This window comes from Phyllostomus discolor, chromosome 3 (assembly GCF_004126475.2).
Source record: "Phyllostomus discolor isolate MPI-MPIP mPhyDis1 chromosome 3, mPhyDis1.pri.v3, whole genome shotgun sequence".
NCBI classification, from domain to species: Eukaryota; Metazoa; Chordata; class Mammalia; order Chiroptera; family Phyllostomidae; genus Phyllostomus; species Phyllostomus discolor.
The window spans coordinates 195564587-195591256 of record NC_040905.2 but is presented as its reverse complement, the minus strand read 5'-3'; the positions used below and the strand labels follow the sequence as shown (position 1 = coordinate 195591256).

At 42.4% G+C, this 26670-nt stretch overlaps 1 protein-coding gene across 1 annotated transcript in view; it reads right to left on the bottom strand.

Moving 5' to 3' along the window:
- MUSK (muscle associated receptor tyrosine kinase) overlaps positions 1 to 26670 on the bottom strand; it is an 83753-nt gene that overhangs the window by 34932 nt on the left and 22151 nt on the right. The window contains exon 6 of the mRNA XM_028522233.2: positions 6074 to 6198. Coding sequence (XP_028378034.1) covers positions 6074 to 6198 — 125 coding nt within the window. The remainder of the gene's footprint in view (positions 1 to 6073; positions 6199 to 26670) is intronic.

Genomic DNA, 26670 nt, shown 5'->3' with positions numbered 1-26670 from the left:
ATTATTACTGTGAGTTTGGACTAAGGTATGTGGTGGGTAGAACCAAGACTATAATTGAGGTGACTATATCTGGTACTTATAGTAAATACCCTATTTTCTCCAGGTCACCCAGGCATGCTGACCTGAAGGAGCTGGAAAATGGCTCTGTGCTCTGTGTATCATGTTCCCGTTCTGTGATAGTGACCTCAAAAGAAGACAATCAGGAAGCTCTGTTCAATAGGAATGATAGCTCACGCCTGAGAATATGGGTGTGAAACCTTTTCAGAGGTGGCAAAAAGGGTATAGGCTGGTGGGATATTTCCACAATATCATTTACTACATTATTACGGTTAATACTGTTGTTTTGCGAGAATCTACCCCCAGTGCTGGATAATCTTGTACCTTCTTCATAATTTGACCTTGGCACGGGTAGATGGCCTTTTCCCGCACATAGTTCCCACTAGCTGGGCACACCTGCTGGAACTCTTAGGGTGGGCGTGGCCCAGTGGGTCCATGTTCCAGCACTTGTCATAACGCCTGTCTGTGCATCATTTAAAAAAGGAAAAATAGACTATGAAAAATTTCCATAATGTTTCCATCTGGCTGCTAAATTATTCCACAAAAAATTGATATATGTAGTTATTTTGATTTACACAGCTAGTAGGATAAGATGACTTCAAACCTCATGTACTTTGAACCTAAAATACTGCCCCTTAAAAATATATGTAAAACACAGGTGACCTCCCTTTAAGAAATTTTTTTTTTAAAGATTTTATTTATTTTTTTAGAGAGGGGAGAGAGGGGGAGAGAGAGAGAGAGAGACATATCAATGTGCGGTTGCTGGGGGTTCTGGCGTGCAACCCAGGAATGTACCCTGGCTGGGAATCGAACCTGGGACACTTTGGTTTCCAGCCCACGCTCCATCCACTGAGCTATGCCAGCCAGGGCTAAGAAAATTTAAAAACACAATTAAACACAGATGATTTGACTATTTGATAAAATTCTTCTCATAAATTCAAGTGATTCAACTTTTAAAATATTTTAGGGACTATATTTATGGATCAAAGCAAGATGACATACAATTTTACTGCATTTTTTTGTTGAATGGTAAAATAATAGAGATGTATAGGTATAACTCTAAGTAAATCTTGTTATCACCATACAAGGATATTTTCTTTTAGAAAAGTAAGCCCTGCTCCTCCATATTAAACTGCTATCTCTAATGTTGTAAAACAAGAGGAATATTACCGCTCACTCTGAAGTTCATATAAGATTATATAGTTTCATGAGAAGTAAGTGACATCTCCATAGAGGGGAAAACAAGCAAAATGACTCTTGGTCACTTTGGGGCACGTTGCTTGTCTTTCTCTTATTCTTTGGCTCTAACTGTTCAGGCTGTTCATCTGTCGGTGTACCCACAGCGGGGGATAAGAGGGGCATTCCCACCTGCTAGAGTACCCGTTGTACTTAGCAGTGTGTTGGGGAAGTGAGTTCACTGACTTGCAGTTAGTGAAGAGCCGCAGTTCAAACTCTGTTCTGTTTATTCTGTGCCAACCAGCTCCCAGGTCTGCATTCATCTATGTCCAGGCCACCCAAAATGGTATCAGGGCTGTGGCCTCTCCCCTGTTCTCCTTGTTAGACTTTCTGGTTCGTTCCTTGTACCACACTGAAGCCTGGAATGGTCTCCATGACCTGTGATCTGCATGAGCGCAGGCAAAGTCATCCCGATTTCCACCTGGGCTTGGAGAGCATCACCGAGAACAAAGCTTGGCCGCGAGAGCCACACACTCTCTCTGACCACAGGAACTGCAGGTGTACTTTGCCTTCCTCCTGGAAGAAAGTCACTATTCGTTTGTTTTATCCCTCTTTCAGAATCTGAGGCAATGAATCTATTTTGCCTTCTGCTTTTTTGTGAAGCACATCTTGAACGATTAAGTTGGGGTCTCAATAAGACCAAAATTAACTCAAACCATCCAATCTTTTCAATTAGCCTCCATTCCAACAAATTGTACATTGCCCAGTTCTAAACACATAGAGCCTTTCTAAAACCAATGAATAGTTTTAAAGCACATCCCTTTTCCTTATGACTGTTTTTATGGAGTAAGACAAACTAGCAAAGTTGCATCGTCAGCCCCACGCCATTTTTTTACGGTGTTTCTACCTTGCTTCAGAGGCTTGAGACAACTACAGCATCTTCCAGGGAAAGGCCACAAAACGTATTGCCAAATAAAATTCAAGTTTTAAATGACACTTGAGATTTCAGTAGGGAGTCAAGAACAGGACTACAAATTACTTTATTGTAACTTAAGAAAGTTAGAGCACTTTAGCTCTGATGTCATATTGGGGGTCATCTTTCCCGGTCACTTGTCTGTCATTACAGACACGGGAAACACCAATGTCTGGGAGGTAAATGGACTCCCCTGAAATGACATTACCTGGAGAGGAGCATTTACAACCTAGGTCTTCTAACTCTCCACCTTAATTCTCATTCTAGCCTACTTCCAGTTACAAGCTTATAAAATGACACTCGTTTATTTATTTTGAAAAGATGGATGGTAGGCAATTAGATACGATGAACCAATTTTAATAACAAATGAGGAGAAAAGTGTTTTTCCAAGTATCAGAAGAGGAACAAAGAAGTTCAATAGAAGCAACAGCTAAAACAAATAATAAATAAGTCATAAAATTTAGAGGGTGCTACAGCAAGATGACTTTCTTCATTAGATGGGGCAGCCTTAGAATTTGGGCTATTTTTCCTGGTTTAAAACATCTACCCAAGTTTCACACACTGACACACTTGGCTGTCCTCACACTTCCTGCCCCTTCCCTCCTTCCCCCCACCCCCTGCCTAGTGTCCTAGTTCTTCTCCTTCCTTTCCTCTCCTTTTTCTCTTTTTCTTTTCTCATTTGGAACACTCCTTGGACTCTAAAATGCTATCATTAATATATTATAATATGATAATATATGGACACTGCTGCCAAGATACCAAAAAGTTGGACAGAGACTATGCCTGAAAACACAAAAAATGAAAATAGCTGAGAACCCCTTGAACCAAAGGTGGCAAACACAAGGCCCGCGGGCCGAATCCAGCCCTCCGCCTTGTTTTATCCGGCCTGGCACCTTGTTTCTGCCTGGTGGCAGGGCTGAGCTCCTTGCCCCTAGCTAAGGAGTAGTTACTTTTATACAATCCTAAAATTACATTTGGCCCTTTGAAGGCAATCGTGAGGCTGATGGGGCCCCTGGTGAATATGAGCTTGACACCCCTGCCTCAGACGACTGACCAAGGTGTGAGCTATTCAGCTACACTGAGAGCCGTCCTCACCCCACCCAAAGGGCCAGATTGAACATGCACCCCATCTCCTTAAGGCAGGAAAGAAGGTCCTCAGCAAGACCAGCTAGAGAGTTGGTACATGCCCCCTGCTGAGTCGTAAAGGTTAATCAGTGGGGTAGAGATGCTCAAACACTGCACCTTCGAAAGGAAGAACTGGCCTTTGGCTGACTCCTGAGAGATAACCTTATCCCTGGGACTATCCTGCCTGATAAGCATGTCTTTGTATACCTGAGATCTTGGGCCATACAAGAGCGTTCATGTTAACAATGTAAATTCTGCTGAGTATCTCTTTCTGTGCCCCAGGGGTCTTAGGCCATGCTGTATCTGGTTGACCTTTGGAGGGGCTGGAGATTAGCTAAGTTCAGTCACATGAGCCATCCATGCCTGCGTAACTAAGCCTCAGTAAAAACTCTGGACACCAAAGCGTGAGTGAGCATCCTTGGTACCATCATCTGTACATGTCTCATGTCATTGCTGGGGAATTAAGCTCTCTCCAGGCAGCTCCACTGGGAGAGGACAATGGATTGCCCTTTTCTGATTTTAGCTGTGTGCTTTCATTGTAGCAAACTCAGTCCTGTGTTTCTAGTGAATCAGCAAGCTTGAGGGGGACCCTGGGGGCCCTGACACACCTGCAATTTTTTTTTGCCACAGCAGACACGTGTTTCATTCCCACCTGTAAAATCTAAGAAGCAGAGTCAGACTATTTAGCAGCTTCGATGGAAGGAGCAGAGGAAGTAGCTCTGTTCAATGGTCTGGACCCAAAAGTTTGTAGAGAAAAAGGTTTTACAGAAGATCCGAGTTGGAGTCATTTTCAGTTCTCCCAAAAGGACCGTCAGAGAGACTTTCAATCAACTAACACATTGGGGGATAAAAGAGAGAGAGAGCTATGCTAAGGAAAATGCGTCACTGGTGGCATCGTGACTATTCCCTGGTTTCCAAAGAATCAGTGTTAAATACTCATCAGGCACAGGGTTGTAAAGCAAACTTGAAAGAGTCAGTTAAATTGGAACTTTTCCACTGCAACGACGACCCCTCCCTTCTTCCCACCCCAAACATGTGTATATATAGCAATCAGGAAGTGAGGGAAGAATGAATGAGGGTGGGCTCAGAAGCCAAGCGCAAAACCTGTGTGGAAAGCAGGCAGCACGCCTGCGAGAGTCATGAGAAAGAGAGGAAGGGAGAAGTCTCATCTGCAAATGCCTTTGGAGGCTCTGGGTATTACTGAGGGTTGGACACTTAAAATGACTAAATTGGGTTTGGGTTAGTGGATTTAAATGGCCAAAAAGGGACAAGAAAAATCCCTCAGCCTGTTTGAAGCAGGCCTCCGTGGTGGATAAAAAACACTTGCCCCGCTGAATGAACTTAAAATGGCAGAGAAAGTGTTCAAGAAGGTTGTATTACATGCAGATCATGCTTGTTTAACACCTGAGTTACAATTATAATCCTAGCCTACGTGTTAAACTCTTCTTTTGCCACCTGAACTCCCAAAAGAGAAGTAAAATCTGAAACTATGAAAAATAAATCCACAGACAGATGGAGGAGTATCATAATCAGAGGTCCAGAAATTTTCAGCAATTTCTGAAAGATACAAAGAGATGGGATTATACTGACAGGAAAACTAATGTCAACTAAGTAGCTGAAACCTGACATTTTTTTTTAACAAAAGAATAAACACTAGGTGGTCAAAGAGACCTAGGCACACAAGGAAACAAAACATGATGAACTAAAGTCTGCAGGAAAACAAACAACAGAAACAGACCTCCAACTCCAATAAAAGCCAAAGCTGTTACAGCGACCTACACCAGCCTCTATGCTCCACAGCTGCCCCAAACACACCCTTCACCTACTTCCTTTTTGCTCACTCACCTCTAGCCACGCTGACGTGCTTGCTGTTCTTGCATACCACGTGCACCCCTTTCTCAGAGACTTTCCCCAGTTATCTTCCTTCAGCTCCTTAAGGTTTTCACTCACATGTCTTCATCTGAACAAGACTTCCCTGACCACTCTATTGAAAATGCAATCTTTCTCCTAAGGTTGCAATTTCCGTCTCATTTTCCTGCTTTATTTTTCTCCACGGCAGTTGGCACTATGCACATAGAATATATATTCTCCTATTTGTTTTCTCTTATAGCTTGTCTTTTTCCCCATCCAAATGTGAGCTTTTCGAGGGCAGAAAACTTGGCCTGTCTTGTTTGGTCCTGTATCCGCAATACCTAGAACCTAGAATCGTGCCCAAAGTCCCGAAGAGGCTCAGTACATAAATGTAGAATAAATAGATGGATGCTTACATGTCAAGTGCTTAGAAAAGGGCCTGACTTATAGTAATCACAATATAATTTATTTATTATAACCAGTATAAAAGATGAAGAAAATAATGTTGATCTGACAGACAAGGGTTCTAATTCTGAAGTATTTTCATCGAAGTAGATTCCAGCAGTGAGCCAATGCATAAATCATGACTTACGTGAAAATAGTTGTACTTGTGTGGATAGGAACTGCTAACACTTCCCTTTTACGCAAAGGCATAAAGAAAGAATTTGATTTTTCTGCTATTACCCATGACAAAAGGAAAGAAACAAAGCCATGGTCTTCAATTCCTATGCCAGTGACTTGTAGGATGAACATCTTGGAAGGCTTTGAAAAACAGAGGTGCAGCTGGGACCAATGACAGAGATCAGGGCAACTCTACGAATAGGTGGTCTGTCCTGAAATTTGCCGCCCATGAGTCTTCCCCAGACAAGTCCCCATATAGATGGCACTCACGGCATTTCCATTTTCAATCCAGGTGATGGTGGGGACAGGGATGCCCGTTGCTGTACAACGCAGGGTCACCGAGGAGCCAAAAGTGACATTGTGGGATTCAGGAGCCCGCAGGATTCTTGCAAAAACTGTTAGGAAAACAGAAGTCATGAGTGATGCTCCTGTATGGAATGGCCAAGCTGACTGCTCCTCAGACAATGCAGATTGGATCATGTTCTCCTGTGTACGATCCGCCCGTGTTCCCCGTGCCATAAAGATGATACCACATGCAACCCCCTCTAAGTCATTTAGGCTACGACCCTGAATTGTTCAGCACTGCAGGGTGCGCGCAGCTTGCCCCCAGCGTCAGAGCACGGCCGATGCTGACCTCTGGCCTGGGTCACTCATCCCCCAGGTCTTCCTGTGGCAGGTTCCTCATACCATCCAAGTCTGTTTGAACGTCATTTTCTCAGGAAGGCCCTTCTTGACCACCGACATAAAGTGTAACCCTCCTCCCACTTATTTTTTTCATCATCTTATTTATTCTATTGTCCTTTCAGACCCTACCGCTATCTGTAATTATTTATTTTTGTTTATTTTTCTGTCATCCCCTCTAGTAGATGATGAGTTCTCAGCAACCAAAAACCTTGCCTATTTCAATCAGTACCTGGAAGAGCGCCTGACCAAAGTAATACTTTTTAATTGAATTAATGAACAATTAATTAATATTTTGCCCCTTCAACTGTATCATACTGGGAGGACAGACAAAATCTGTCAAACTTTCCAGAGTCTGAAATGAGCATACGGGGCCAGAAAAGAAAAGAAATATCTTAGGCAGAATGAGAGCAGGAAAATGAGTAATTTATATTCCTTTCTGAGGCTGATTTCCCACTGATTCGCTAAAAGGAAGGTCTGTTGATGTGAGAAGAAATTTCACCGGTAACTAAAGAGTGGTGATGAGGCTCTGGATGAGCAATAAACTGGAGGGTACTTGAAATCACAGAATCACTAAACTTGGAAGAGCTTCAGAGATCCACTGGATTTCTGCTGTTATTAAACGGATATAGAAACTAAATCCCAATGAATTTAAGCTGCTATAATAAAACTGATGGCCGAGAAACCTGAACTCGTCTTTTGACTTCAAATCCAGTGTTCTTTCAACCACATGAAATCTTTTAAGTTGCCTACAACACTCCAAATGTAATATGTGATGCCCTTGCCTTTTGTTTCCAAGGACTTAAGTATAGAACATAATATTGCATGAAATCCTAATGAATGCTTAGTTAAGAGCTTAGTTTTTCTTGTTAATTGAAATCTGTGAAGTTTGGTTTCTAAGGGAAAGTACAGAGAAGATGGTATCACTAGACAGGAGATGAATAGGACAAAGATAGATCAAGTTCAGAGCTGTGTTAGAAGTTGGTCTAATTTTTTTAATATGTCTTAAAAAGAATTACGTCATTCAATGAGATAAGTGAAGATACAGTTTGTTTGACAATTGGATGCTTCTTGCAGATTCTAATTTCAGATTTGAAGGGTCAGATTAATTTAACTTCATATCCTTTGATATAGAGGACTCTAAGTGATGAAATCTAGAACAGCGTGCTAGAAATACAAAGGCTAGGCCCCAAAATCAGAAGGGAAAAGCAAGAAAGGTGCCAACCTCAAGGCAACAGGTAGTTTAAAAAAGTGGATCACGTGTTTAAAATGCAGCTGAACCTTCCCTCCACCACCACCCCCAAATGAGCCCGCTTTTAAGTAAGTCCTAGGGTCTAATCATCAACCTACATAACATAGAGAGTTGACAAACATGTTAAATAATACTGAGGGGATACAATTTGATCAAATCCAGAATATGGACAGTTCACCAGAGCAAATTATTTAGTCCCCTCAACAAATGAATGACATTAGGGGAAAAAAATAGAAAGAGGGAACTACTAGAGATTGAACAAGACTTAAGAGACATAACCCCAAATATAACAAGCAGGTCTTGTTTGGATTATTTTCAACAATTCAGATGTAAAAAGATATTCTTTGACACAGTAAGATAAAAATTGCATTGTCCTGGCAATAAAGGCCATTAAGAAACTAGTACTAACTGGGAATGGGTGGGGTACTGAAGATGGCAATGTGATTATGTGAAACAAAAGTCCTTACATTACAGTACATATGGATGGATGGAATTAGCCTCTGCGATTTGCTTTGAAACAAATCAGCAGCAATAAAATAGTAGTAGGATAGATGCAACTAGAATGATAGACTATTGATCACTCTTGCTGTTGGGTAAGGGGAACTTGGGAATTTACTCTAATGTAGCTTTCTTGTAAGATTGAATATTTTATAATAATACACATTTTAAAAAACGGTAACAGAGCCTAACCCACAGCCCCCCAAATGAGCTGGGACACATGTGATGGGACACATGCTTCCGCCATGGACAGAGTGTAAGTTTTAGAAAACTTCACACCTAAAGAAAGCTACATTTTTGAGGAAAAACATTTAGCAGAAGTATCAGTTCAAAGAACTTCAGAAGCATCCACAACAATTTTAGATCAAAACTTCTGGGCGGTGATTCTAAAGTGAACTAAAATGTGGGACTCGGTGAAAATTTTCCCTTGCAGGCAATCTTTGCAGCCTGAAAAATCCCATGGCAAAAGGAGTGGCAGTCCCTACTGAGGTCAGAGGGTCAGCTGCAAGAGCAAGTGACCCGTGTAGTCACACAGGGCACCGTGCTCAGACGGTCCAGGCTTGGTTTAGTTTTCTCCTGTCCGTGTCTTGAGGGTAGTAGTGATTTTTGGACTAGGAGTTACTGAATTGTCATTTGCATTCGGATCCACAAATTACGGAGCTAGCCCTGAGAATCAGGGCTAAAAATGCTTTCTTAAAAGAGGGACTGAAGGCTGTACCTCCACTGAAGTTCCAGAACAAGAAGGCTCAGAAGGGAAATGGTAAATAATAAGTTGCAAATATGCTGGATGGATCTGAAAAAGTGTCCCTCAAGATTAGATGACAGAGGCTGATCCCAGGGGAAACTCTAAATTTCCCGAGAAGACAAGCCAGCTAGGAGGCAGGGTACGTTTCCCCGAGAGTGACCAACGTGGTACCCACCTGAGCACCCGATGGGAGATTTCTCTCAGCTTAGCTCAAGTTCACAGGTTGCGAACCCTTGACAACTAACTAACACAGACTTATTGGCATCCTCGCAAGGGTGAACCCAGGGAATCTTGTCTTTCCTAATGGTTTTTGATAACAATAATGGAGTCGTAGATTGCACAGCATTCTTGACACCATATTCATCTTTTGGGTGAAATAACTCTTATAGGTGTTGGGGCTATCCATGTGTGTCTTAAATTTTTTCTGAGTGTGCAACTACTACAATAATTATTTTGTAGGTCCCATTGCCTCGGAGAATCTGAAAAAAAAAAAAAAAAGCAGGACCCTTGAGTGATTAGGAATGGGATTATTTCAATCCCAAAGGTGCTGTAAAAGGGTAGATAGCAGCTGCTGAAGACAATACTGACACTACCCTCGAACTTGAATGAGAGCCTTCTGGCTAAAGATGAGAAGGATAAGAAATTATGGAACAATGAAATCTGGACTGATTTCTGTTTAATTTATAAAGGCAAGAGTCTTCATTTGGGAACCTTAAATTCTTCCTGGAAATTTAGTAATAAAGGAGGGTTTATTTTGTTGTAATTTTCAGTTCCTTTTTTCCCCCTCTCGGCTGGTAGGACATTATTTGGAATAGCACTTGGGTTCATTGCAAAACCTCTGATGACCCATATTGCACAACACAGCTAAGCATAATGTGAGGTGGTAAATAAAATAGAGTCAATTACCATGCTGGAGTTCAGTGAGGGCTTAGAGTTAACTTAATTAACATCCTGCTCTGTCCCACATCAGAACCTGCTGAGAGGCCCCCAGGGAGCACAGGAGGTGCAGAAAGGAGCACCACCGGCCTTGCATGCAGCTTCGTGAACGTGCTGACAAACTGCCGGTCTCCTCCTGCTCCAAGTTCCATTGTTACGTCAAGTGAGTTAGGAGAAGGAAAAACCAGGAATTAAAGGGAAGCTGCTCACTCCTGTACTCCCTCATTCTTGCCAAAAGATAAACTAGAAATTCTCCCTTTTTCCAGTCCTGAAAGATAGGTTCCACCCTTCCTGCCTCTTTCCCTCCCACAAAGAGGGTCGCAAATGTCTACTGGGTTTCAGTTTCAATGTCTCCTCATCATAATGCTTTCTGGACCCCTAGCCTTACCTTTGCCTATGTTTGGTCATAGCATTTATCATCCTGTCTTGACTATTGACGTGTTTGTTTTTTGGCCGTCTCTTTTTACATTCTGCCCATAGAATGTACGCCTCACAAGGGCAGAGCTTGCTTTGTTCATTTACACAGGCTGATTGATAGATAGATAGACAGATAACCCAGAATCCTCCATGGTATATGGTTGGCACTCACACATATTTGTTAAATGAATGAATGAGTGTGACTCCTCTGATTGGTGAAATGGGAGAAAGGGACTCGCCCATGTAATGAACAGCTCAGCCCTCGCTGGACCATCAGTCTCCCAGCTCCCCTGCAATCAGTGAGGGTATGGGGCTACTATGCAGTAGACAAGTTCCCCAGGTCAGGGCTTCTCCATCCTACAACTCAGGGTGGAAGGCGGGAGAGTGGGGAGGGGCTGAGGAGGATGAGGAACAGAAGCAATGTTAGTCTAATTCTCCGATGGAGGGATAGAAAGCTTTATTTTTCAGTCCAGTTTCATCAGCAATGATGCTGATTTTTTTTATACCGATCTGTATTTGTTACCAGTTCTAAGCATAAAAGGCAAAGGAGTGGTGAAAAGAATTCCACCACATTTATCAAACATTGAAAACAGTAAAGCCAGTTGCAATTAAAAATAAATGCCAGATTAACCTCCATGGATAATAATGCACCTGTAATAATAAACATAGTCATAGTTCAATAATAAACTCCCATTATTTCAGTGGCAGCCACAGCTGAAATTACATTGTAGGTCATTAACTTTAAAAATTAATGTGATATGTTTCGTATCAAGTAAAATGTCCATTGAATATTCCTACTTGTATTTTGTTTGCATGAAAAACAATATAGAAATGCTTTTGTCACATAAGTAAGCTGTTTAATAGAAGGGGCCTGACATTACTTAGTAATATGAAAATGTCTACAACTGTTTTGCTATGGATTTTTAAAAACATATTTTATTATTATTTTTTATTTTTAGAGAGGGAAGGAAGGGAGAAAGAGAGAGAGAGAGAAACATCAATGTGTGGTTGGTGGGGGTCATGGCCTGCAACCCAGGCATGTACCTTGACTGGGAATTGAACCTGCGACACTTTGGTTCGCAACCGCACTCAATCCACTGAGCTACACCAGCCAGGGCTTGCTGTGGATTTTTAAAGAAAAAAAATTTCCAATCTTTTTTCAGTAAGTGTTATCCGTCATTCTCCAAGTCACCATGAGCTCTCTTCCACTTGCCTTTCTATGGTCCATCTGCAACATGGAAAATAGACACAGGTAATCTATTTATCCCAGAGTTTTATCTCCTGGTGTCTAGCCATGAGTTTGGGCCTTCCATCTCTTTGGGTTAGTTTACAGTGCTAACCACAGGTTGAGAATCTTATATTCTAAACTAGGCTTAAGCAGCCAGTGATTCCAAAGTCCTTGATAATATAACCATACCACATTCTCCTCGCTTTCTCTCTCTCTCTCTCTTCCTCTCTGCCCCCCCCCACCCCCCGTTTTTTGAAGCTCTTTCAAATATGTAAGTTTGATTATTGATGATCACTGCAAGGGGTAATCTGAATTCGTAAGGAGATAGCGCCATTCCTCACTCTGGAATCGCACTGGCAGTGTAACAGAAGCCCAAGGGCAGGGCATCCGAATTAAGTCCTGAAATGAATGAGCAGTTCGGCTTGAGATGAATGACCTCCCTTTTCTCAGTAAGGGAGTAAGACAGCAGGAAGATTTAAGGCCTTTATTAATTCTGTTTGAGCGATGATCTCAGAGGACACAGTTGAGCTCCCGCAGACTTTATTGTAGTTTCTCTTGTTCTTTTCTTTCTTTCTTGTTATCTAGTTTTCCTTAACGAGGTTTTTAAGGTTACTTAATTTAAATAAAAAATGGCTGCTAGCAGTAAAGTGAAAACTAACACCAGCAAAACTAAACTGAGAAAGAAATTACGCAGGAGCAGGTGAAATGATTTTATCTAAATTTAGTCTTAGGCAGCCTGGTATTTAGACATAGGGATGCATCTTGAATACCTCATTTGCGTTACCAAGATAAGGAGGTGGTATTTCAACAATTCCAGCTCAAGGTGATTCCTGGAGCCAAACCGCACTATGTGAGAACTTACAAATTTCAACCAAAAATATAAAAATTTAGGTTAGGACAGCACAAAATCTGAATATTAATCAGGATGGAAAGTGCTTTCTTAGAAAGAAAGCTCTTGGTGTACGACTGGGTTTTTTTCCCAGACTCAATTTTCAGCCATTTTCCACTAGACATTTTCGTGTGTGTGTGTGTGTGTGTGTGTGTGTGTGCAATTAAAAATTAATTTAAATTTGATTGGTTTGGTTTGGTGCACTTATATAATACTTGTCCTCTGGACGTAATAACAATCAAAGCTAAGCTGGCACCTTAACACTTCCCCACTTCTTCAGAGATTGTAACACCTTGCCGCTGCCCCCCCACCAAAAGGCTTTAGTCAAAGGGTTACTTTTCATTCCTTCCAATCAGGGTGCTATTTATAGTCTCATGCTGTCTTAGGTCGTTTCACGTTGTCTGCATTTTCAGAGTTTGGAATTCCAAGTTTAAAAATTTCTGTCGACTCAGTCTTTTCTTAATAAAATTGTAAGTATATTGCACAATATAAGAAAGCAGTGCCATCTAGTAATGCTCTGTTAAATGCTGACTTAATGTTCCCCGTACATCGTTTGCTGTTTCGCTACTACCTAAGACACTCAGAGTTGTTTATAAGGTCAGCAGAAATAAACGACTGAATAGAACCATACATTTAAAAAGCAGCGCAGAAAGAAAAAGAATACCTTTATTATCTTGCTCGGGTTCACTTTCTTCTGTTAATGGAAACAAGACAGAACACACACACAAAATAGACACACAAACAAAAACAAGGCATCATGAAAAAGGGAAATCTTTGAGCGCAGAAATATCCGTTGTGCAACGAGATTAATTAGACTCCGCTTGTTTCTTATTGCCATAAGAAACAAATGCAACCAAGGGAAACTGCTGACATTTTTAAAGCAAACTATAAAATGATATAAAATTTCAAATGGTTATTTTTAGTCTCAGGCAGTAGTACACAGGAAGCAAGCTACAGCATACCCGACAACATAGCTCATTCACGCATTTTTATTTTAACGTTGACAATCGCCCTTTCGTCCAAGGTAACAGACAGCCTGCTCTGTTCTTACAAACTATGCTCCTTCTTGTTAGCTTGGCTTCTCCTCTTACAAGGCCCTGCTGTGAAGTGAAGTCCGTGATGCTGAATCTGGGATCTCAGCTATCATTTCTATGGCAATAGACTGGTGTTGTGGTAAACAGAGGATTAGGGGGTTTCTGCGGAACAGAGCCACCAACCGGACTCTGTTTCAACTCTCAGAGGCTGCTCAGAGCACCGAGAGATGAACCCATTGTCTTTCAGGAAACTTACAAGTGAAGCAAGCCACAAAGAAAATGTAAAAATGTCTACATTAACTACACGGGATTGAGAATTTATGAATTTTTAAAAATCCTAGAAAAACAATGAATTGTCCCAAAGTGTTGAATATAACCATATCGGATATAAATCCCACATGGAACTCTATTTGTCTTTCTGAGGTTTTTTGCTCATGTTGATTTAGACTTTTCTTCAAATGAGTGGTAAGCTAACTGCAACATACAAGTGCAAAATGCTACTTAAGCCTTTCTATTGTTAACTACTTTCAATGCTGAGAAGACATTGCATAGTTCTTCACGGGTTATGGATATTTTCACACATTATACATGATCTCATTTAGCCCTAACCATATCCCTCTGTACATAGTTGATATTAGTCAGCCCCTTTTCCGGACAAGGAATCTGAGACTCACAGATTTGCTGCAGGTGCAAAGCCAACCATTTTCAACATCACAGCTAGCACCGCAGTGAGAAGGCCTCATTTCTACACTTAACACCCAAGCCTCTCAATTATAAGCGAACTTCTAATTTCCCACTTGGACTTTTCTATGTCTCAACTTCCCCTACCACCACCAACCAATCGGTGGCACACTGCTGTTTAATTTTTTAATTATGAAGGTCAAAGACTCCTTAAAACTTCTGTGAACAAAGAAGGGGCTATGTAATAAGACTGACATGCTCAGAGGTCCACAGGGCAGCCCTGACAAGCTCAGTGACCGAGAGCAACCACATAGGATGGTTTGATTATAAATTCCTAACTGGGCAGGCCCCCACGGGGAGTCTCCTCCCAGGCTTCTGGGAAGCTTGGGGCTTCCTTAGCAAAGGACGGTCTTTACCTAAAGTGAGCCCTGTCCACAGCTCCTGTGCACCTAGGACAGCATACCTTGGAAACAGCGTCAGAGTGGTTTTCTTTTCTAAAGCCCTGGAAGGCACAACCTCAGGCATCTGAGCAGGAGATCAGAGAAGCCCTCCTTGCTGTCTTCTTCCCCACATACCATCTCCCTGTGCTGTAAATGTTCTTTGTTAACTATCCTGTACCCACCAAAGCAAGCGAAGTACGTGCTTCTCTGTTTTGCTCTGGATCCGTCCCTAGAGATTTCCCCACGTTGCTTTCTCCAGCCTCCTTATCTACCACCCATGACCCCCTGAACCTTCCTTATGTTTCCTCCTTTGGTTCTAAACGTATAAAAGAAACTGGAAAACTGCCATTCTCCAGGACATTTTTTCAATCCATTGAGATCTTCTTGCTTCTGGAACATGTCCTCAAAAATTTGACTCAAAAACTCTCTTATAAGACTTTCCTATAGGTTTGCATATTCTTTCGTTGACACCTCTAAATTGAATACATTAATATTCAAAGGAAATGTAGAGGTTGTCTGTCAAAGGTAGTGCTAAACAAAACAATCATTTTTTAAACAGCATTCCTAACGGGTGGAGCATAGGTATTGGGTCCATAAGAGTTTCCCCATACTTAAAGCCGCTCGTCTGGACACTTGAACTCTGCAGAGATTCCCTGCTGATGACAGACCTTAGTCAGAAGTCAATGAGGGTCCATGCTTGGGCCAGATTAGGCCTCAGAAAGTTCATTTGAATGCCTTTGGGCAGGACGTATCTTTTTATGTCCTCAGCACAATTGTGCTTATTCTCAGGCTTGGAAAAAAAAGATTTTTTTTTCCAGCCGAGTATTTATGAGTGGCTGAGATGGGCATGCACTCCTGCAGGGAGTGTCTGAGGCCCTAGTTACTGTAGCTCCAAAGTTTTACTGCAGGACATGGATGGGCCTCAGTAAGTTTTGAGCATCTTTTTTTTAAGATTTTATTTATTTATTTTTAGAGAGGGAAGGGAGGGAGAAAGAGAGAGAAACATCAATATGGGGTTGCTGGGGGCCGTGGCCTGCAACCCAGGCATGTGCCCTGACTGGGAATTGAACCTGCGGCACTTTGGTTCACAGCCCATGCTCAATCTACTGAGCTACGCCAGCCAGGGCAGTTTTCAGCATCTTATCCAGCCATTACTTTCTGCTCTTACACTAGTCCTTTTCGGGTTCAGGAGCAAATGCAGGTAAATTCTGACACTCTTCAGTTTTGCTCCAGCGATCTTTTGCCGGACTGCACTCAAAGCGTGCCCTGAGAACAATGCTGATTTTCCTTTGCTGTTTTTCACTTTGTTGTTATTATTGTGACTGTTGTTCCTTTTGCTTGATTTGTTTGGGATGAGAAGCAGTGCGAAGTTTTGAAAGAACACACTCGTTTCCTCCACTACAGATAGGAAGGAATGAATGTCTAAGGGTTGCCATGGTCCTGGAATGAGGCTCAGAAGTTTTACCAGAAGCTACATTTCCGTATATATAGACTCTCAAAAATCTTTTTCATGCATAAATGCCAATACACAACTCTATACAAACATATTTACATTTGCTTGTGTATTAATATGCACACACACTTACACACATTCACACACAATCGAGGTTACGTTAGAGAAAATTATGCAAGCACAATCTGCAAAATCTCTTGCAGCCTGAGTGCACTCATTCCGTGCATAAGATTGTTTGTATTTCAAGGTCAAACTGTAGTTAGGGTTTTTCCACGTATCCTACTTGCCTGGACTACTGTGATCCCTCTAGACTCCTGAACTTACTGTTTTTACCACTTACCAGTTTAAAAATTTTCCTGCCTCATGGTCTTTATTCCTGTTTGGTTTCTAAATTTTTGTTTAACTGCTTTATGTGTAATGAACCTGTAGTCTTTTCTTCCAAGCTGATGTGTAATCTCCTCTGGGGAGTAGGGGAGGGAGCAGCATAGCAAACTTTACTCTGGTTTGTGTCACCGCCACCACTGCCCCCCACCCTGCCAACGTCCAGCACAGTCTCTTACAGGAAAAAGAAAATACTTAGAAAAAAAAGAGTTGAATTAGTGATGCTTCTCCCCCCCTCTGCTTTCTGGGACTGTTCAGTAGGACATTTAAAATAGAGAATCAGAGACTTCCCTTATTGGAATAATCTGAGATATATTCAACATCCAAGTTAAATAGTATATGTAGTTTCTTGAATACTTTGATTTATGGGGAACTCAGTACTATCATGCCAACTCCTTTTAAACAACTCTGTTAAAATAAGTGTTCTAAATCGAAGGAAAACCCTGTCTCCTTATAATGAATTATCACCTAGAAGATGTAGTTACTACATCTATCCACTGAACCAAAAATATATCTATAACATATTTTCATTTGTCCATGCCTGCTGGCTTCAGTTCACCATCCTGTCATCCTATCACCTGATCTTCACTTACCTGGAACTGAATGTGCATGTAGTCTTACAAATTCAAAGAATGCAAGGCTCTTTCTAAACACTCTAATTCTATGAATACAAGCTTGTGTAAGTTTTTGTCTGCAGTCATATGATAATACAGCTAGGTCGTTGCAAATCAGGAATATGCAATACTCATTTTTATAAATGCTCTTATTAAGGCCAGGCTCCCCAATTTTGAATGTGAATCTGTGTGTGTGTGTGTGTGTGTGTGTGTGTGTGTGTTTGTGAAATATGATTTGATTCTGAGAAAGATAAAATACTCAACTCACTGAGTATTTTATTGGAGAATGAATTTAGTTGGGGGATGTATTGTTACACAGGAGGAGGGAAAGCCATCAAGGTTCCCTGGAAGAAATGAAAGAAATGCAGTTAGGAAAATTATACTGGTCCTGGAGATCCTTGGAGAAAGAAAGGAAACCGCAAGAGAAAACAGGCAGTACTGTGGGCTGGTTTGCACTCTTCTGCCTGTGAGAGTGAGGAGTGTCAAGGAGATCATAGGAACTTAGTTACCTAGAGCAGAAGTCTCACCAAGGGGGCGATAACACATCCTTTGCTCTTTGTAGGATGGCGTTGTTTGTAACTTTCTTCCTAGTCACTGTCTTAAAGAAATATCTGGTATTCTAAGAACACCATTCGAGGGCTTTGTCTCAAACATACCCAGAAATTGGGAAATGAAATTTGAATTAATAGGGTTGTTTCCTCACATTTAGCCATGTACAATGTCCTTAAAACAATCTGGGCAGGTTGACCTGAGTTTGCATCCTCACTCTACTGCTTACTAGCTGTGTAATCTGGGTTACTACCCTGCTCAATTTCTCTGAACTTCATTTCTGTCATGCAGAAAATGTAGATAACAATTTCCAACTCATAGAATTATGGAGAAGATGAGATGAAATGATTTGTACAAAGCAATTCAACCAGCAACTAACAACCAGCAAGGACTGAAGGCAGGTCTCCGGTCTTCCCTCTCCCCTCCCTCCCTCTGTTTCCGGAGCTATTTCTGTCTCTAGAGTATCTTCCGGGCTCATGAGAGCTTTTCTTCCACCTGACTTTAAAGGGAAGAGTTTTTAATTTTTATTTTATTTTTAAATTTCAATCTGCCTTAGCTGGCTACATTCCAGATATTAATCATGTTGAGCGCCCTTTGGGTAGGTGTTAAAAGCATGTGCTTAAATCCATCCCTCAATTATTGGAGAAAAAAGGAATCATTCCGCAGAAAGAGAAATCTATTCTTCGGACCCTGCTGTCAAAACCTGGATGCTAATCAATACCAGAGTCTTTGACTCTGTTCATAAAAGGCTACATGTGTCTTATCTAACATCCTATTTTAGAAATTACTGAGTTGGAGGTGCCTGTTAGAACACAAGCATCAAAGAACAAAAAGGGTCATTTCAATTGTTTTTATTTTTTTACTTTAAAAAAAATGGCCCAGAGGTGGTTGAAAAGTGATCACATTGAGGCTCTGTGGTCCACGGGCCCTGGATGGATTCCTGTTTGCTTTCCAGTCATTAAAAGACAACCCGATACACAGAACGATCAACCTAAGTCAATACCTGGTTTTTCCTTCCTGACTTCTGGGTAGCTAAAGCAAACAAACCGGGCCCTCGTGTGCTGCCACTGTTTACGTTTCTGTCCCCTTTGAAGCAGAGCTGTGCTGAGGAGGTTTACGTACCGTGGCTCCATCTCCCAAGGAGTCAGAACACAAGTCCCTTCGCAAACATACACAGCACCTCCCAGACAGCAACTCTCTTCTCCAAGCGAGGCTTGCCTGTCTCTGAGACGTTGGGGTCCTCTGGAGTGACTCGGGTTGGAAACATGTCTGTGGCCGCTGAGATAATAACATTTCCCTAGCTTGTAAGTGTGGATGAGGGATAATGACGATGAGCTCGCAGTGTTGATTCAGAGATGAGCCTCGGGAGGCCAACGTGTTTTACTTTCAGTCTCTGAGGTAGATAGACCAACTACTTACATTTTTTTGTTGTTAAAAAAATTCTGAAAATACAATAGGGGTTTAACCATAAGCCAATAAAAAGGTTGGACTTCAGTTCTGATTCACTTTTTATATTCTTTTAAAAAAATCATTTTTTTCCTGGTTTTAATGGGAGGAGATGCTAACTTGCTTAATGACCAGGACAGAAAACTTTCATGTGTTACCCCTTCAAAGAGTGTTTATTTAGAAATAGCTTGAGATCCACCGAAGAGCAGCAAAGTTAGTGTAGAGAGTGTCCGGGTGTCCTGCATTCAACTTCCGGTGATAGTGACATCTTATATACTCATGATGCATTTGTCAAAATCGTAGTTTATTTTCAAATAACATTTTTTATTTTTTCTCCTTTTATTTAATCTTTATTGTATTTTCTCATTGCCCTTTAATCCCCTTAGACCTCCCACACCCGGCAAAACCACACATTTTTTTTACTTCCTTTCATGAAAAGGAAGAGACCTGAGCTGTGGCCACATAGGAGCTAAAGTTTATTAAAAACAGGAAGTTATTTTGTATTTATCTATTTATTTCATTTTTAATTTATTCAGCTAACCAGAAATTTTATCTGGGAAGAGAACCAGGAGCCAGAACCTTAATCTTAAGTGGCACCACACTATGTCCCTGGCTCTCTGAAGTGCCTTGCATTGGGAACGTTTCTGTGAGCTCTGAGATGGGATTCTGGATTCCCAGATAGGGCCCTAGGCTTCCAAACTGCTGGTTCCCATGCTAATGAGACAGTAGTTATGCACCCATTTAAAAATGATATCCAGGAAACAACACCATAGCGTATAATTTCAGTGTTAGCCTATGAGTCACATCGCAGCTCCCTCTGGTTTCCAGGACAGCACGAATAGACCCTGTCCCAAACCCTCCAGTCCTTCCTTTGCTCCCTGGTTGGGAGTCCGTGTCAGCCCGTGTTTGCCGGATAAACCCGCGTCTTTCCCTCCCTCACTGTGATACAATCTGTACTACGAGCTGGGTGCTGTTCATCCATCATAGCCCTTCTGGGCCTCGCCTCTCTGAAGCTTCCCCTGGCCTCTCGCCGTCCCCCTTGCCCTGTGTATACATCCTATGCACACTCCTATCATGGCAAGTATGTTGAACTTTAATTATTGTAATCATTGCTAGCATGTCTATCTTTCTCACTAACTCAACCACGTCTTATTTATCTCTGTATTCTTAGGAGTTACCTCCTTACACAGAATATAGTAGTTACTCAACAAATGAACGCATTTGAAGCTATTCTAACATTTACCTTACTAATCATGGCTAGTTTTCTCCTTAAATTTTTAAGCTCTAGCTGGAATCAAGGCATTCCAAGTAGCAATCTCTAATGAGAGAGGCTAGTAAGAAGCTAGGAAAATTTTTTGGCAAGTAGAATGGGGAAACTGAGACAGGGAGCTGAGCACAGTGGCCGAACACTTTACAGCCAGGTGCAGACGGTCACCAGCGCAGAGGCCCCCAGTGCCTGGCAGGGGGCAGAACTGGGAGAACAAGGACCTCACCCCCAGGCTGACCTTCCCTCCCCTGGCCTTTCCTCCCTGGATACAACCTCTGGGAGCCAACATCCGGGCCTCAGCTGTGTTCCAGCTCCAGGCCCAGAAAAGCAGCAAAGCCAGGTGGGTGGCGCCAGAACCCACTGCAATGACTAAAGACCCGCTGCCCTGTCCCTGACCAGTCAGTGGAGACCGTGCCCCTGAAAGAAGGAATATGCTTCCACCTGGAGACCTGATGACTATGCTACTGAAATCCCCCTGCCCCCCCAGACCTCCCCTAAGATTCCTGCCCACAAGGAAGAGAGAAAAGCCTCAAGACAAAGGGCCCAGGGTGTGCTCTCCCTCTGGGGAGCAGCCCGAGCCATTCCCTTTCCCTTCTTCTTCCCCCACTTCTTCCCCACGGGCACGTGTCTCCTCACTTCTAGGGCAATGGGCATCTGGCATCTGGTCCTAGGCTGATCCCTTGAGCCTGTCCCCAAGAGCCTCTCTTCTCTGACCTCCCAGAGAGCTCAGGCAGCCCAGCCCAGGCTCTCCTGTTGCTCCTTTTATGCTCAGTTCTTCCCTGTTTCACCGTCCCCAGCTTTAATAAACGCGCCCTCCTAGTCACCTGGACTCAAGCTGCGAAATCTTTCCTACACGAAGTGAAGAACCCACACACTACAGCTGACCCTGGGCAGACCCACTCAGGGATGGGCCCCTGTCTGGTAACACCCAAGTCAGTGTTTCTCAGCATGTGGTTCATAGAGAACCTGCATAAGGACCATTTAGGAAGTTGTTAAAAGGATTTAACACAGACCAGTCAGATCTGCAGCTCTGGGGAATGCAGACTGGAGCTGTGCCTTTTAAGAAGATCTGCACCGATGTCTCAGAACTACTACCTTGAAGCCAAGTTCCATTCATCCGTCAATTTTGTTACTTCCATCTCTTTCCACAGAGGTTTCGAAGTGGGCATAATCAATGGTGTCATAATAAATGAAATGAAATCACTCACTAGTATCAGGGGAAAGAAGACTTCTGGATGGTTTAGCGTAACACACTCTGACTGAGGTTCAAATTCGATTCTGAGCCACATGCCAGCTCGGGCGAAAACAACAACAAAAAAATAAGGCAAAAGAAATAAACAGTTCTTATTACAGGAAGTAAAACAAAATGCCAGTTTCTCAGAAGAGACCATTTTTTTCCCCAGGCACTGAATTTTTAAAGCAATTTCTCCCTTGAGATCTACCTCAGAGTAGTGAGTGATGGAAGGATCAATATTTTCAACAAGATCTTTGCCAAGGAACTATTTATGCAGTGGGTCAAACATGACGTAAGTTCAGGATATGCAGTAAGGTTGCCTTCTCTTTCATGTTGTTGTTGTTGTTATTATTATTATTATTTTGGACGGGATGACTCTGAACAGCCTCTCTCCAGAATCCCAGTAAAGGCACGTCTTCACACAGCCTCTTAGCTAAGCTGCCTTGCATCCCTTACCACAGTGGGGCCACAGCGAAGTTGTGAGCTCTAACAACCACCAAGAACGCAGGGACAAAGCATTGCTGCTTGAAGGGAGATTTATGTTCTTTGGGAACAAGAGGAGCAGTTGGTAAGGCTGACATTCTGTTTGTGAAATTTGAGAAGCCTGGCCAGCAATATTCTCTGGATGGAAGTCACCCAGCCCTAAAACAATGCAAACAACAGCAACAATACCAACACCAGCTCATACTTATCAAAGAGCTGCCAGGTAGGCAGGCACTGGATATGTGGTCTCTTAGTCCACTTGAAGAACTCTGAGCTCCAGGACATATTGCACCCGTTTCACACCCGAGGAAATGGACTTGCAGAGGTTGGGTGAATCAGCCACCCTCGCATTCCTAGCAAGTGGTGGAAACAGGATTAATGCCCAGGTTTATCCGACGCTAAAGCAGGTGAACGCTCCAGAGTACTGCTCTACGCGACATGAACACAGAGGAAGGGGAGACAAGAACGGGGCCGTGCAAGATGTCCTGGCCTTGGCGTCAAGACATTCAAGCTCCTCCTTGCTGACTTGGGCAAAGTAATGATATTTCTGATCTTAAGGTTCCTTAGCTGTGAAGTAAGGGATTGAGTTGTGTGACTTCTAGGGCTCACTCCTGATATATAAAGTCTGTGGCTATTCTTCTGAAAGGACCAGCTCCTTTCAGAATGTTAACAAAAATCAGCTCTATGTCACATACAAATTTTGCTTTTGCCATTGAACTTTATAATGCTTCTACCCCAAAGATGAAGGTGACACACGGAACCAAGAGCTGCAATTGTCTTCACAAGTGTCTTGCTGCACAGGAGGTGTATCGGCCCCAGAACTAACGTGGAGAACTATGATTTGTGTGGTTGTTCTCTGCCAAGAATTCTAGGAAGAGCTCTAAGTATATTAGCTAAGTTTAACATTCTACAGCTCATGAGCTAGAGAGTACTATTAACCTCATCTTTGCATGTGGGGAAACTGAGGCACAGAGTCTGAGTCACCTACCTGAAGTTACACAGGTGGACAACTGGTGGAGCCAGGATTTGAACTTAGGCAGTTCACTCTAGACTCTGGAGCCCAAGTAGTTTTCTCAAGAGCCTAGAGTCCATGTTATTAGCCAGTACATTAGGCTCCCTCCAAAAATTATGTCATGAAAACTTGTATTAATTCATCGAAATGAATATATTAATTAAAGTTTGGAACTTATTTCTAAAGGCATAACTGAATGAACTATTATTCAAATTCCATATTGCCATCTGGAATTAAGCCCACTGAAGGCCTGGCTTTCTCCGTCTGGCACAGTGCCTGGGAGATCACTCCGTGAATCTTTGTTGGACGAGTTAATGCACTAAAGACAAAAATGTTTCCTCCTTGCTGTATGCATGTGTGTTTGCTCTTGGGTATCTCCCTTTAACACCTAACAAGTGCAAAGGAAAAGCTCACTCTAATTAGAGTAGGCATATTTCAGGTCACAATCACTTCTCATTTCAAATCATGGAGTGTAAACATCATACCAAACACTCCAATTCTCTTAAACAGTTTAAGACAAACTTCTGAAGCACATTTTTCTTCAAGCCTGCAATTAAGGAGGGCCTACTTCTTCCTTAACTTAAACTATTATCTATTCAGTGCTAGAATAATTATGTAATTCTCCCCCCACTTAGAGGCCTTTATTGACAACTCTTCAGCTGAAGGACCACTTTATACTGTTTCTTAAAAGCATGGGAGAGCTTTTTAGATGACGATGCAACATAATATCCACTAACACCAGAATCCATGGGTCAAACTCTTTTTTTAGAGCATGCACCCTATTAAACATGCAGATTTAATTTTTCCCTTGATAACCCTCAGGGATATCAAAGGTTTATGCTTTTTTTTCGGGGGGGGGGGTGGCTTTTAAATACACAATGTACTCATGACAGCAAATCAAACCTGTTAGTGGCATCAGAAAGTGGAATCGATGCCGGGAACAGGACCACTGCAAATTGTATTAAAACTGCAATCACCGAGAGCACAGCACACACTGGGGTGGTAAATACCTCTCTCTGTGGCATTTGTCATATTAAGAGCTGCAGCGTAAACAAAGGAAAAAGCAAATCAAATGTGTAAACATTACACAGTTGCTTCCACTTTCCTAAATGCAGTAAGACAATCTGACATCTGGGAAGGAAGGCAGCCAGAAGTCTAATCATTTTTGAAATCAGTCCTGCTCCCTTATAGTTGTGTGTATTGACATTTGCATATTTGGATTCTATTTATTATCTTATGTACTGCATATGTCTGCAAAGATTCTTCAAAAAAATTGCCTTTGGTAGAGCTGGTCAGCCCGGAGAGCATGTGGTGAAGTCCAGGTAAAGGCTGGACTGCTGAGCGATAGACTAACAGAGTTCAAGGGCCCTGGCAGGTGACGGACACTCATCCTTTGAAGCCACTTAAATTTACCAGATGGCTGGCCTTCCATCCTCACTCCCCATAACTCTCCCAAGTGTTGGCACAGGGCTCTGCTTTGGGGGTCCCCCGCCAATGCCAAGGTGTTTCAACCTTAAGGGAAGCCTGCAATAACTGTCCCCCTACAAGGACTCTGTCCTTGTTCTTGGTCTGCTTCTGGGGCCCTCAGCTCCTCACTGGTGGTAAGCGCCCACTTGCCGCTGGTATTCCTGACTGTAAAGTCTCCCTTGGTTCCAGCTTCACCTTCGCCCAATCTTTTCCTCAACAGCTTAAAGCTCCAAGGGCAAACAAGGTAATCATTGAAAATTCAATCAGGGGAGCCCGATACATTGCAACCACCATCTCTTTTAATTTGGGTCTCAAGTATTCTACCCTCAACCAGTTTCTGTACCCAAAACAGGATTTGTGTGCATGGAGTAAGATCCACGCTCCACGCTCAGCTCCAGGAAATAAATAAATAATCCTATCACAGGTAAGTCCAAGAATATAAGGGTAATACGATGAAGGTAGATATTTGTAAATCTTTAAATGGATCTTTTCTGTTGATTAAAAGACTCACGGTTGGGTGGGTGGGCTGGATTGGGAGTAAAAGGGAGAAAACTGTACTTGAAAAATGATTAAAATAAAAAAATTTTAAAAAGACTCATAATAAGGACGTCTCCAGGTATAAACAGAAAAAGAATGACATTGTCATATCAAAAGCATGTCATTTCTGTGACAGTGTTTATTAAATATATGTTTAAGGGAGAAGAGCCCTCTGGTCAAGAACAGAACAGTAAAATCATAATCTTGCACCGGGGCCTCTAAACCCCCATGATGGAAGCCTGTCCTTGCAAACTCCAGCCCTACCCCTCACATCACACCCGCCTGCCAGCAGACCGCTCTGCCCCCAGGGTGCCTGTCTCCTGGCCTTTACAGTGTGCAGGAGAAAACTGTTTCAGTAAAGACACATGAGAGCAGCGCTATAGATCGATCATTCTTAGGATTCATACACCACAGGGAGCAGAGAACATGAGGCAGACCGGGGAGGCAGATGAGACCGTCTCTTCATTTGGAAGAAAATTCCTTCCGTAAAGCACTGAAAAGTCACTTTATCTCTACAATCTAACAAAAAGAATATGCAGCAATATCCATGTTGGGGTGGGGAGGCCACATGGAATTATGCTACTGAACATGATGTTTTTTTTGCTGTGAGGACTAGCTACGAGAACTGATCTCAAGCAAAGAAGCATTTCTAGTAAAATGTAAGGAAATCTTTATGAGCCAGTAGAATTGATTTATCTTCGTGTTGTCATTGTATATGCATCCTCATATTTTCAGAAAGCTAAGGAAGGATCTTAACTAGAGGAAGACTCCACAAACCAGGTGTGACTGCCTTTGAGACCAATAAGATATTGAAATTAATATCTCAATTTCAGAGATATTAAAATGCACAACAACGAAGCAGATAATTAGCCAATGGGAGTTGTCAGAAACCAGTGACTCTGAGATGCTTCCAGGATATGGCAAAATATTGAAAAAAATAAGCATCTTAGAATCTGTGAAATCTAGAGATTTCTCTGGCCCTCATCACGTCCTGTTACAAAGCCATTCCTAAAAGCCACTGTCACCAGGACGCCTGAGACAAAGGACGAGCCTCCGCAGTGGTGACACTGACAACTCTTTCTGCATTCCAGGTGACTGTGGAATTTGGGAGACCTTACAGTGCTTCCTTTTCCCGTGGGAACTTCCCTTTATTTTGCTTCATGAGTCAGTAACACCCCACCAAGTAGAGAAAATGTTCATTGAGAAATCAGAACCCAAATTAAATTTGTGTTGGATCCTCTAAACCACTCTAGAATCATAAATTCCAGGTGTCTGCCCATAAGTAAGGAAGAGAGTCCAATGGGGAGGGAACCCCCCCACCCCTCGACCCCCCAGCAGCTGTGCATCTGTGAGCCCTTCTGCTTCCTGCTCCACCGTGCAGCTCCCTGACTTCCACGTGCAGGCCCCGAGCTCACTGTCCTTGTGGGTAAATTCCATCCCTAAGGAAGTGGCACGTCCCATGTTCTGTGCACCAGGATTCCATACCCAACCTCGGTTCTTCGGCTGATGGCCAAGGGTTGTGAATACCTGGTCAACATAGGGATCAACTGCCTTTGACAAAGCTTTTCCCATCCCTGAGTTTGTTCTAGCGCAGAGTGGAGCAGCAGACTGCAAAAGCAATAT